The sequence below is a fragment of the Hoplias malabaricus genome, chromosome 2 (genome assembly GCF_029633855.1).
Source record: "Hoplias malabaricus isolate fHopMal1 chromosome 2, fHopMal1.hap1, whole genome shotgun sequence".
Classification (NCBI taxonomy): domain Eukaryota; kingdom Metazoa; phylum Chordata; class Actinopteri; order Characiformes; family Erythrinidae; genus Hoplias; species Hoplias malabaricus.
In genome coordinates this window covers 83211192-83224062 of record NC_089801.1, presented here as the reverse complement: position 1 = coordinate 83224062, position 12871 = coordinate 83211192, and the positions used below count along the sequence as shown (strand labels likewise).

The window sequence follows — 12871 nt, the reverse complement described above, 5'->3', positions numbered from 1 at the left end:
CTGCCCCAAACAGTGATGCAGATGGAAAGAATGTGTACATTCAGTAGAGTGTGCACATGATGGATTGTGGAGCATTTGCCTGTTTGAGTTTGAGCAGGAAGTGCTTTCTTCACCAGTGAGGCAGTGTTGGAGGTCCTTACTGATGTGCACCCACAGGAATTTGGTGCTGCTAACTCTCTCCAACGCAGCACCATCGATGGTCAGTGTTGGGTATGAACTTTCTGGAAATCAACAACAATCTCCTTGGTCTAGCTGACATTTAGCAGGAGATTGTTGTTCCTGCACCATGTGGTCAGAAGGTTGACCACCACCCTGTAGTGAGTCTCATCTCCCTTGGTGATGAGACCCACCAGAGTTGTGTCGTCTGCAAACTTCACAATGTGGTTTGTGCTGTAGGTTGTTGTGCAGTCATGTGTCAGCAGGGTGAAGAGCAGGGGACTGAGCACACAGCAGTCCAGCAGCCAGTTGAAGAGGGAGATACTGAGCTCCAGCTTGTCTAGTTTTAAAACTTTAAACTTAAGCTAAACTTACTTGTGTTTCTGCCCAACACTCGACTCCTACATTTCTAACCTGTGGTGACTAACCTAGTTAGCATTTAGAACTACACCCTGGCTGTCCTCACCTCTACAGGCTGATAAGCCACCACCGTTGCACTGGAGTGAGGGGTGGATATGAGCAGTCCACAGTCAGTGCCAAGATTGCTGCTTGTTTCTTAATTTGTTAAAGTCACAGCAAATCAAAAGAAATGTAAAATGTCTACATTTAGACTCTGTATCAGTAACATATCCTCTATAAGGAACAGAATAAATAACTTAAACGCTATATTTTTAAGTGAGATTTAAGATATAGGAAAATGATGAATATATAATCTGTTTAAAAGTCACAGTGGCTACAGTGTGAGCAAAGCATGTGTTTAAATACAAGCTCACTAACGTTAGAGTTCACTCATTAACATTTAATAAAGTAACACATCAAGTAGCTCCATTATTAATTACAAATTAACGATTGTCTGTAATCCCGTTCAGGGCGGCAGTGGGTCAGGAGCCTACCCTGGTGGGAACACACCCAGGAGGGGGCGCCAGTCCTTCACAGGACACACTCACCCAGTCTAATTATAAACAGGTTTGGAATATTATGGCACCAAGTCCCACAGAGTGAAGACTGTCCTGTAGATTCTCATTAGCCTCTTAGTGATATCTGACCAATAACATTCACAAAGCTATAAAAACCAAAACACATTCCCTGTAATGACCCTCAAACACTGGTTTAGTAACAAACTCAACAGGCTTTAGTCCTCTGTAAATATGCTGCTTACATACGACTAGGGAATACATTATTACAACATTTGGGGAAAGCAGTTGTTGAGATAAAACTGATAAGAACTGAAATCCCGATCTATTTTTAACTTGTTAATATCGAGGCTGAAGTTGTGCCTTATAAAATGTTGATGATAAATTAAAGAATGTCTAAAGGCTCATTATATTGTGGTTATTCATAATGAACTAAACATATCTTGTGTCATTATAGAGTTTGGCTCATGTTTGTGTGGAGCCCACACACTGTGTTTCATAAAAGAAATGTGAGTTCTGAAAGTGCTTAAATGTTTTCTGAATGTAAGTTTTTAGACTTTTAGCCTCAGTGAATCCTGAACTATCTGCAGAAACGTTGTACATCAGAGTTTCAGTGCGTTCAGAGATGAATTGTGGAGCCAAAGATATTTCAAAAGTTTCTTTCAGAAGTTAATCACCAGAGCTGTGTTCTGTTCTGAAACTGATGATTAAGACTGATGCATCAAAACACGGTCAATAAACTAAAATACGGAGTCTAAGAAGGAATAGAAAACTGTTCCAGGACACATCAGTGTTTCATGAAAAACAAAGACCACACACTGCATTTAAATCCAAACAAATTATTTTCTGAAATTAACATCTTGAAAAAAAAAGAGGAAAAACAAAACTTATGCTAAACATTTATATATCATTTTTTAAAATATATTTAAATCAGAACATCAAAAATGACATCAATAACAATAGACACAATGAGTAAACATTCTTTGTAGAGATCAAACCTCAGTATGGCACTTCAGGTGAGTTTTTAACATTTTATAATTTATCTTATCTATATATAAATGCTGGGTTTGTTTTTGTAAAATAATGCATGACGTTTGCAAAAAACTCCCACTGGCCTCAAAATAATTTACAACAGCTTTCTAAATAAACCCCACAAACAATTCACAAAAGATTTAGAATAATGCATTTGAAGTAAAAAGCCCTCAGCAACAAAACTGAAAACATTCTAGGGTTCCATTCAAGTGCTTGCTGTGTCTGCCATTTTGTGGACAACAATCTCAGACAACAATGTGAAAGATGGCTTAAACCATTCTCCTAAGTTTGGAAGAGAAAAAACTACAATAACAAAGTGCTGGGGAGAAAAAGTGAGCAGAGAGCCTTCTTCACACTTTCCCAAAACTCCGGACCCCACTTTGGCGGAACATTTACCCACTCTTTCTGCGCTGGAGAGGGTCTCGTAGCATTTAAAAGCACAGAAGCCCATCACTTCGTGGTATCAGCAGGTTAAAGGGAGCCTGCTGTGTTTCGTAAAGCAGGGGGACAAGCTGTCTGAAAAAGTGAGACTGGAGCCATCTTGTTTTCACACCACAAAGAAACAGGCTGAATCTTATATCTCTCTCCACCCTATGTAGTGCATAATGTAGAAAATAACATCAATTCTGCACTCATAGTGCATCATAGCGTCTAAATGAAAAAAATATATAGTGGTATAAACAAATTAAAAATGTAAACATTCTTGTTTTTGATTGAGTAATCCTCAAAATGGTGGTTGCAGTGTATAGTGATGTCATGTAGAACCCTAGGAAATTAGAAAAGCAAGACAACCATACACACAGTACAAAATATCCTGTAAAAATACAATATAAAACACACATTTATTCCCTGTAAAAACCCTCAAAGACTGTTTCAGTGTGAGGCATTGTTTGGTGTTTTGGAGCAGAGCTTCATGCCGGTCCTCCACTGACTGAGGGTTACAGCTGTAAATCTTCATTCACATTTATTTATTTATTTATTTATTTATTTATTTATTAGCTGGTCATTCAGAATTTCTTCAGCGCAAACAGTGCTTTGATTCAAGCTGTGATAGCCCTCCACCTCTCCAGTCCAGCAGGGGGCACAACTCACTTCCGAGCACTATCATAATTGGCAGCAAACCAATCACATGTTTCCTTGATGGCTGTGGAAACACACAAACAAGAGTTTTGGGTTTTAAACACTGATTGTTGATCTGTTGCTGCTCATATCAGATACAACAAGACCACTAATGACCAGCAGTGGATCTCAATCTTAAATCTTGATGGTGGATCTCAATCTTCCACCATCTTGAAGGACTTATACTATTTATTTTGGGAACTTCCCTAGTATATTTTTAAAATATCACTGAAATCAAGGTGGTGGGAGGGACTAGCAACCACTTGGGAAGTAATAAGATATTAGCAAGCACTTCACATACCATGGCAACAACATAGCAACCTTAGCAACCATCATTAAGCTTATAATATCTACTTTTCAACATCTACCACTTAAAGGAATAATATCTATATTTTTATTATTATTAATTGCACAGTAGCAACTAAATAAATAAATTTGCTCCTTCATTTGCTGTGAAGGATTGGCGCCCCCTCCAGGGTGTATTCCTGCCTTGCGCCCAATTATTCCATGTAGGTGGCCGCACTGAACTGGATAAGTGGTTACAGATAATAAATGAATGAAAAAAAAGCTATTTGGTCTTGGGCTCCCCCTACAGTTAGAGTGTAATTCTCTTTTATTACAGCACTGTTCTAATAATCAACAGGAAGGATGGAGTTCTATCCTCCTGCTAAAGTTACATAGCACAGTTTCTGCAGGACTGAGCCTGAAGTAGGAAAGACAGAGGCTTTATTCTCTGTTACAGCTCAGTGGAGCAGCACAATGATTTGAAGCTGTAATTTTAAGGTATAAATATTACATAGTGTTCCTTTCAATAGTTACCATAGGAACTGAGGGAGGGTCTTAGTGGGTGAACAAACACTTTCTCTTCAAAACTCTGTTTATACAACACCTGGAGGACACTAACTACCAGCCTCTGTTTCACAGCTAGGTTTATGTAAAAGTCCTGGCTCAGTTCAGTGTGGTTAACTTGACTGAGTCAGGTTCAGTCTGCAGTCATCATCATCATCATTAGAGAGGAGGGGCTAATGGTGCTCCACAGTCCTGTTAGACCCTCCTCATCCACCAGAGGGAAACAGAGGGCTACACTAAAGTCACCAGGGTCAGACACGCCTGTGCCTTTTGGTATTTAGAGTGGCTCTAAGGCACTTAATCTTAGTCTTTCGGTGTTATTTGTTTTCAGAATTGCAGAACAACTCATGCAACCGTGTTAATCTGTGCAAAATGTTAAAGGGGGGGTCGAGTAGGTGTCATTATGGGAATAAGAGACAAGAAGCGCTGTGCTCCCTGGATGGGCTTGAGGCTTATTTCTCACATTCTCCCACATCCATTTGGAGTATGACTCTTAAACATCTGCATTCAAAGGGGCCCTACAAGAACTGAGGGGTAGGGCTAAGGGGTGAAATGGGACTCTGTCTTAAGTTCCCACATAGAAAACCCAGGTTATTTCCCACATTTATGACTCGTCTGACATTTTAGAAGCAGCACTTCCCTACTGTGCGACACCCTGTGATTATTAATCAAATTAAACTGCTACTATCCCACAGTGGAATAGGCCTCAAATTAAGGGTGGATCCCAGTTCTTATTTTTACCCCTACCCCTCGTTTTCGAGTGTTATCTTGCCCCTTTTGGAATGGAGTTACACAGTGTAGTGTTTAAAGCTTTCATCAGAAGCAGCAATTCAGAGGCACTCTGCTGCAATATCATCAAAGTTCTTTATGACTTTAGTGTAGTTTAAATTTAAGGTGTCACACGTTTTCAGAAGAGTTCCACCATCAGATTATCACCCACTCCACACTTTTCTGTGATTATGGAGCTGAATTCAGCTCTTATTCTACGGCTTTTCATTCAAAACTTCCAGTTCCACCTTAAATGCTGCTGTAGCCACAGGAGCTAGACTGTAAATGCTTCACTATTTTAAGGTGGAACTGGAAATTCAGAGATATCAGGTTCTATTAGTGATGTGTCCTCCTTATTATGAAGTAAAGGGCTGTAATCTACTGAACATACATTAAACTGATGTAATACACTGGTTATCATAGAGTTTTAAAGGAGAAACACTGACATCTTTAGTCACTGCTCAGTGCAAATCTGTTTCGAAGAGTGTAGTTAGCCCTCACCTTTTTTGAAGTCAGTAAAGACAAAGTCTGGACGGTAGCGGCGGAGTTTGGCGTTGCTGGCTGTTTTCTTCAGCTGACCGTCTGATTTACTCGTGTCGTACTGACCACAGAGTCAAGGACAAAGTACAAGTGTTTGTCTTAGATTCATCCCACTGTGGAACACAGGACCGTTCTCACACTACAGGACTGATGTAGAAGGATTAGCTGTGGATCACACACCATCCCAAAAGCACAGCTCCTCTGCTCTAGTCTTTATACCCTTCTGGCTGACACCTGGCACTGAGCCTGCTGACATGTGCCTCATGTGCAGATGAGCTATCGAACATGACGTATACAGGGAATGTATATTTTAGTTTTTCGTCCTGTTTTACTGTATATTTACTGTTTCTGCTGAATTTAACACTGTGGGAAGCTTAAATATAAAGATGGCCTGTGCAAAAGTTAGTTCTGTATAGTACTGGTGCCTGAAATGTGAAATAAAATAAAAAAGCTATTACATTATAAACTTGTGCAGTCAAAAATATACATGCATTATTATTTTTATTTCTTTTGCCATGGAGTAGGAGTACGACTGGAAGGATACAATCACTGGTCCTGTGAACTCATAAGCTTCAACGATTGCATCAACAACATCCTTAATAGTGATCTCCTCATCTTCACCAACTACAGAGAGAGACAGAGAGAGAGGTGTTAGTTTATCAGACCGCTGCCTGTTGGATACCCTCTACATCTATAACCACTGTCTTGAGTGTGTGTGTGTGTGTGTGTGTGTGTGTGTTTTTATTAAGGATAAAGTGTGCACCTGAGAGTATAATGGGATCCACCTCATCGTATTCCCTCAGAACCCACAGATAGAGACGAGCCAGGTCCAGAGAGTAGATGAACTGACGGAGTCCTCGACCAGAACCACAGACCTCCAGAGCCGTGCCGTCTCCTAACACACACACACACACACATTCAAGGAGACTGTAAACTCTGGGTTCCTATTTTAACAGCCTGATAAATGCCTGAATTGTAGGTAAATATTGGATATTATATAAAGGCCCTGGTCACATCAGAGTCCGTTCTCTAAAGTGGATAAACGCCTCTTACTCTTGGCCGTGAAGGTCTTGTGGACGAGGGCTGGAAGAACGTGAGCGTCGTCCAAGTTGAAGTTGTCGTAGGGGCCGAAGATGTTGGTGGGGATGATGGCTGTGTATTTGCGTCCGTACTGTTGAAAACAAGCCCTGCGCAGGGCAGGAACACAGGAGAACCGGGGCGTTTACATCAGCTCTCAGCACGTTTACAACAGACCACCACTAACTCTAAGCTCTGCTTGATCAGAATCTAATTCCTCTTCATGACTGACTCAGACCTGACTCAGACCCTGGAGTCCTGCAGTTCCTTCAACATCCTTTAACCATAACTGCTTTAACAAACGTAGGGGAAGAAACCATTAAACGTGTGCTTCATATTAGTGCTGTCAAAATAAACAGGTAAAAACATGTGGGAATTAATTAGAATAGATTTATTTATTTATGTTTTAATGCTAATTAATCATTTTACCACACACACACACACTCTCCCAGTAGCTTTCACTCAGCAAATTAAGAGCTTGTAATTCAAAAATCTCCCTCCTGAAAATACAAGGAACTGCTAGCGTTTAACTTTATTGTTGTGATTATATTTTTACATCGTTACAAAATAAATATATTATTGTGTTGATCTTACATTGGTTCTTTTATTTCACACTTAAATCTCCATTAATTAAAACTTTAGTCTTAAGGGCCATGTGATTAATCATGATTCATTTCAGAAAACGTTTTTATTTGTTATTGCTACTCCATGTTATTTAACGTTCAGTGAAACAGCGCCACCAGTGGATGGGGGCTCAGTTTGTGATTGTTAAAGAACAGTATAATCATAACCAATGCTACTGTAGACTTTAAAAGGGTTAAACTTCAGACGGTCAGTCCATAATTCCTCACCTGTTGTAGACGTCCACCATCCGTTTGGCGTGGGCGTAACCAGAGTTGGACGGGTGAGGGGGTCCGTTATGGATCTGAGGACGAATGATGGGGATGAGTTGTTTTAGACCCCAGTGATGTCACTATCCACGTGTTGCAGCTGATATCACAGTGTAGAGGAGCCGCCATATTGGGGACCTACTCATTGACTCTATTTTAAATGGTTTTATTCTTTCTGTCAACACTGAGTCTCAGCTTCACTGTGGCATTGAAATTCCTCCCACTGATTGAAACAAGATAGTTACCAAATGTGTATGATCTATGTATGTATAGTTCAGAGTAGAGAAATAAATTGGTGTCTGACGTGCTAACAGATTTCCATTAGACCTAATGTAGAAAATGCTACTATGGCTAACATTGGATAACTGTTTTTTGCCTGTGGTATGTTTTACAATCCCAGACACACACAGTCAGTGGGTTTCAGTGTTTCTGAGTTGAATAAAGATGATGTCATTGGCTGTACGTACCATCGTCTCGTCGATGGGGTAGGTGGTCTTGTCGGGGAAGATGCAGGTGGACAGACAGGAGACCACTTTGACCACTCCGAACTCATGGGCTGTGTGCAGCACGTTGTCGTTGATGGCGATGTTTTTTCTCTGAAAGGTAACAGACAGTGTTTACATTCCTCTTTCTCAGGAAAGACGTCTATACACAAGTCGGTTTGTGAGGAGGAGCTTTACCAAGAAGTTGAGGTTCTCCCTCAAGTGCAAGAAAAGTCCTCCCACCATGGCCGCCAGGTGAATCACGTGTGTTGGGCGATACTTCTCAAAGATCGCTCTAGTCTCAGCCGTGTTTCTGAAAGAAGAAAAGCAACAGAGCTGTGACATCTGTACCCATGAGAGGACACCAGTCTCCACCTTTAGGACACAGTGCGGACAAAGTGGGTCAAATATGACGCAGTTCCCAAACTGATCCAGGCAAGTGTTGTTTAGTTTGGGTTGAGTCTGAAGTCTTTACGGTAGGAGTCTCTGAGGTCTGAGTATAATCTTTAGTCCCTGAATCAGAGCCAAGTTCTCAGTCTCTGGGGGTGAAGAATAACTGGCAATATCACTCACCACCACTAGAGGGAGGCAGAGGGTCAGATTTCCGGCTGTATTCCGTGCAATCAATCCACAACACCTGCCCCAGCTCTACTTTAGATGTGTAAGTGGTTGCACAGGTGTGTGATTCTTCTTAAAGATTATGCATTAATTGCTTTGTCCTGATGTTTTTCTCTTACCCAATTGTCTTATTAAACCATTTAAATTAACTGCCCCCGGTTGTTTGCTCTGAGCTATCTTAGTCTTTAATTCAATCTCAAAGCCAAAAGCACTAAGCCCTGTTCACGTGACAAGGCAGTGTTGGAGTCTACAAGAGCCTGTGTAGTTCTACTGGAATTACCACTCACCACCACCAGAGGAAGGCAGTGGGTCAGCCTCCTAACCACAATCAGTGCAATGTACCCCTTGCCCCAGCTCTGTTTCAGCAGTTCTCGTCATATGGGGTGAAAATCTGTCGTGTGCTGGTGTAAAAACTCTCAGGCCGTGTTCTGTGTTGGGTTTAAAGCCTGCTCTTGGGTTTCAGGGTGAACACAAATCACCTTCTGTCCGTGGGTTGGATTGTATCTGAATATTTGACGCTATATTTTATGGTCAGTATTTAAAATATAAGATGTATAGAGAAATATAACATTGAGAGAATAACGTCATAAGATTTCAGGCATTAAATAAATCACTGTGAACGGCCAGACTCCAAACGGCTACAGTTTTGAAGGGTTTCAGACTGTTCTCAGGACTGTTCTCTAACAGTTTAATTTCCGTTTTTAAGAACAGGAAAACGGTGAAATGGTTTTTCTATCATTTAAAACACTAACTTTCGACCAGTCAGGGGTTAATTCTGTGACTAAATCTCAGTAAATACTGTGTAATTAAGATTGATTTAGGAGCACTTTTCAAATTTATTGTAGAAATCTTTAATTATACTTTAAAAAGTGGCCCTGAGACTTTTATTTTAAAAAAAGACATCATGAGGGACTTTAATGTTCAAGCGAATTCAGACCAATATTAATACTTTAGGAAAATTAAAACAGCCCCTGAATCCATGCTATTTTTATCATTAACAGAAGCTTTGATGAAGAACATTAGCCAATTTATTTTTACCAAAAGAAAAGGTTAAAATAAACCACAGAGGGTCGGACTCACGTTAGATCGGCGTCTTTGGACGAAAGGAAGATCCATTCTTCTCCTTCTTTCGCGCCTCCTTCCTCCTTCACCACTCTCTCTATGGCTCTCCCCACCAGACCACTGCCCCCGGTCACCAGCACACACACCCGTCCACTCTGACCCCCCGACTGTCCCTCTGTCTGTCCCTCCATCTGAGCACAACAAGAGAGGAGTGAGGCTCAGAAATATCCACAATAACAGGAGATCTCAGTAAACTCAGTAGATCAGTCTTGATATTAATGTAAGACCAACACAGGCTTTGTGGGGAAAATAAACACATTCACACACTACAGTAATGGGTTAATTGTAGCGAGCGGGAACTGTACCCAAGAGACTGGATTTAAAAGTTTATTTAGGACATGAAAAGTTACCTCGGTCATTTATTCATCACTTAATTATTGTTCCAAATTCACATTACATTTATCATGGTTTATATCTCAGCAGACTTTCATCTTCATTTCCTTTAAAACCATTTAAGCTTCAACTGGAGCGTGGGCAGCACACTGTAGATACACCTCTGTTTTATAAAGTATACATTTTGGAAACATAAGGCAGTGCTGTTGGGCCACGCTAGATTTCCATAAATACTCTAAGGATGTGCTGTGCATGTTTTTTTCCAACTGTAAAACATTTGAACACATTTCCATATCAGGACCTGACAGAAGTAAATAAATAAATACATTATAGACATATTTATTCATATGTCTGATTTATAATCATATGTAATGTGTACAGCAGTTGGCTTCTGCTTGTTGAATCCAGTGTAAATTAGTAATAACTGATAATTCAGTAACTCATTCCATACAGCTCAGGTCCATATGAGGATTCTGCTTAGTTTCTAATATTTAAATTTTAACGAGTGAAATCTGCTACTTTTTAAAATCCCAAATATTCAAGTGTATCCCCCTCTAAAGAAAAAGCCACGCCCTGGTGTGTGATGTAATGATAATAACCAATCAGAGATCAGTAGAGTAGTGAACATATCAAAATCACATCAAACACATCAACATGTGGTGATCTTAGGATTATAGCAGTGTTCTACAGCTCTGAGGCTCAGAGTCTGAGTGGAGGCTGAATACAGAGCTGTGTGTATGAAGCTGTAGTTTCTAAAAACTGAGTAAACGTTCCGTTGTGTTGAACAATGCAGGTTTTGTGGACACTAATGACATGTTGACTTATTATCAGTGAAAGTAAAACAGGTTATGCAAATGGATATTGAAGGAAGGAAATAGGGAACTGGGACTGGGACCTGTTCTGCTTTGTAAAGTATTAAAGACTGTAGGCCAACTCTTGCTCTACATAATGGTTACTTCCCTTTCCCCACCATCCTTCAGTGCTCAGGACCCCCTTATCCTTCCCTGTTTAGCAGGTCAACCACTGTTTGCAGTCAGAACACTTGTTATTTTTACACCCTTATAGTGTAGTTCCCTATTCAGTGTGGCAGCAACACCATAGCAACCACTATGGAATGCAAAGCAATCATCTAGGAACACAATGGTAACCACATGAAAACCATCTCAACCATTTAGCAACACCAGTACAACCACCTAACAACACCACAGCAGCAACCTTTGATCCTGTAGAAATCATCTAACACTGGGGTAGGAACCTTGAACCCAACCACCATTGATACCATAGCAACAGCCTACCAACTCTTTACAAACCCCTTGGAATATCATAGCAAGCCCCTAATGAAAAATTAGCAACAAATTTAGAGATCAGAGCAACATAATTCACCTAGTATCTATTTACCAATCAGTTTGGACACCATAACAAGACTTCAGCAACCACCATGCTTACCCTAGCAACTACCTAGCAAACCCTCGGCAACCACATTGGATTATGAGGGGATGCAATTACAACAATGTCCGCAACAGTCTAGCAGTGAAAGCCTATCACTAATTTATCAACCAATGTTAAAAGTAATAATCTAATAGTCATAATAAAGTTTATGGGTTTATACTGTTAGACATTCACAGGGACATTTGTGTTTGAAAAAGTGGTGAATTTCCTTTTTTTTTTATCGTAAAATATTTATTTATTTAGGTTTAAATCAATTCTCCGAGTTTAAAATTTTGGGAAAAATACAAATTATGCATGAAAGGTCCTTTTATCTCTTTTTTATAAGAGAGCATTATTTACACACACACACACACACACTCTATTATCGGTTTATGTATTTACTTTTATTTTCATTTGTTCATTTTGTTGGACTATACATTTTTGTTAATTAAAAATAGGTTTTCTCCTTATGTACTTATTTTTCTCTGTAATTTTATGTATTGATTTAAAGTTAATATTTATTCACTTATTTAGTTAGTTTAATTATATTTCCTACGTATTTGCCTTCTTTATATTTTTTTATCCTGACATTGTCTCCTGTGTAAATTTCTCTCTCGCACCAATAATAACACACTCACAGAATGAAGTTTTAAGGTTCAAAAGGCTTTTAAAATCTTATCCTGAAAGTCTGATTCAGAATAACGGCGCGCGAGCCTCATGAAGACTATATTTAGCTTCATTAATATCAACGAGAAGTTTAATGACGGTTATTAAGACTATGAGCGCCGTGAAGCTGAAGGTTATTTCGAAAATGGAGCGGTTATTTTACCTCAGAGCAGGTTCGCGCGCGCTGCTGATGAATTCTGAGCGGGACACGCGACCTGCGGTGGTTTATATCGCGTCACACCCAAGAGGGCACTACTTGACTGTCTCGCTCTCTCATGTATCATTCCGCCCCTTCACCTGTTCAGGTAACGCTAAATCGCAACCCTGTTAAAGCACCTCAACACACCATCGATACATACAACACGGGGAGGGGCGGCTTGCAGTGTGTGTGTGTGTGTGTGTGTGTGTGTGTGTGTGTTGAGGTAGGGGCGTTGCGGTGGGGGTCCTCTGCAGGACACTCAGGCAAAAGTCTTCTGCACGTTCTGTTTTTTGCAGACAGATTCAATATTTAAGTAGGGAATTTTTTTACACACTTATATCCCATGCAGCCGATCAGTCACAAGATTAAAACCACTTACAGATGGGGCTACAATGAGCACATGTACAAAAGCACTACTCAAAATGGGTCATTCACTGCTGCTGAAGCCCACTCTCTGTCCACTCTGTGAGACACTCCTCCCTCGTTGGTCCACCTTGTAGATGTAAAGTCAGAGACAGTAGCTCATCTGTCGCTGCACAGTGTGTGTCGCTCGTCCTCTAGTCCTTCATCAGTGACACAGGACGCTGTCGGCTGGATGTTTTTGGTCGGTGGACTGTTCTCAGTCCAGACACTGAGGGGTTTAAAACTCCAGCAGCACTGCTGTGTCTGATCTCAGCA

General features: G+C 40.4%; 1 protein-coding gene across 1 annotated transcript; it reads right to left on the bottom strand.

Moving 5' to 3' along the window:
* Nucleotides 1-2123: 2123 nt before the first annotated feature.
* LOC136685040 (GDP-L-fucose synthase-like) lies at nucleotides 2124-9606 on the bottom strand. The gene is made up of 9 exons (XM_066659278.1): nucleotides 9526-9606; nucleotides 8026-8140; nucleotides 7813-7941; nucleotides 7307-7380; nucleotides 6432-6565; nucleotides 6142-6273; nucleotides 5923-6002; nucleotides 5340-5439; nucleotides 2124-3246 (listed from the first exon to the last, which is right to left on the bottom strand). The coding sequence occupies exons 2-9, from the start codon at nucleotides 8071-8073 to the stop codon at nucleotides 3191-3193; spliced, it is 753 nt and encodes a 250-aa protein (XP_066515375.1). The 5' UTR covers nucleotides 8074-8140; nucleotides 9526-9606; the 3' UTR covers nucleotides 2124-3190.
* Between the last annotated feature and the right edge of the window lie 3265 nt (nucleotides 9607-12871).

What these genes read in the sequence shown, in the direction of transcription:
- LOC136685040 (XM_066659278.1), bottom strand. Translation starts at nt 8,073, where the DNA reads ATGGTGGGAGGACTTTTCTTGCACTTGAGGGAGAACCTCAACTTCTTG. An exon ending in CAAGACCTTCACGGCCAAGA is followed by an intron (nt 6,274 to 6,431) that starts GTAAGAGGCGTT and finishes TGTGTGTGTTAG; the next exon opens with GAGACGGCACGGCTCTGGAG. An exon ending in CTTTACTGACTTCAAAAAAG is followed by an intron (nt 3,247 to 5,339) that starts GTGAGGGCTAAC and finishes GTGTTTCCACAG; the next exon opens with CCATCAAGGAAACATGTGAT.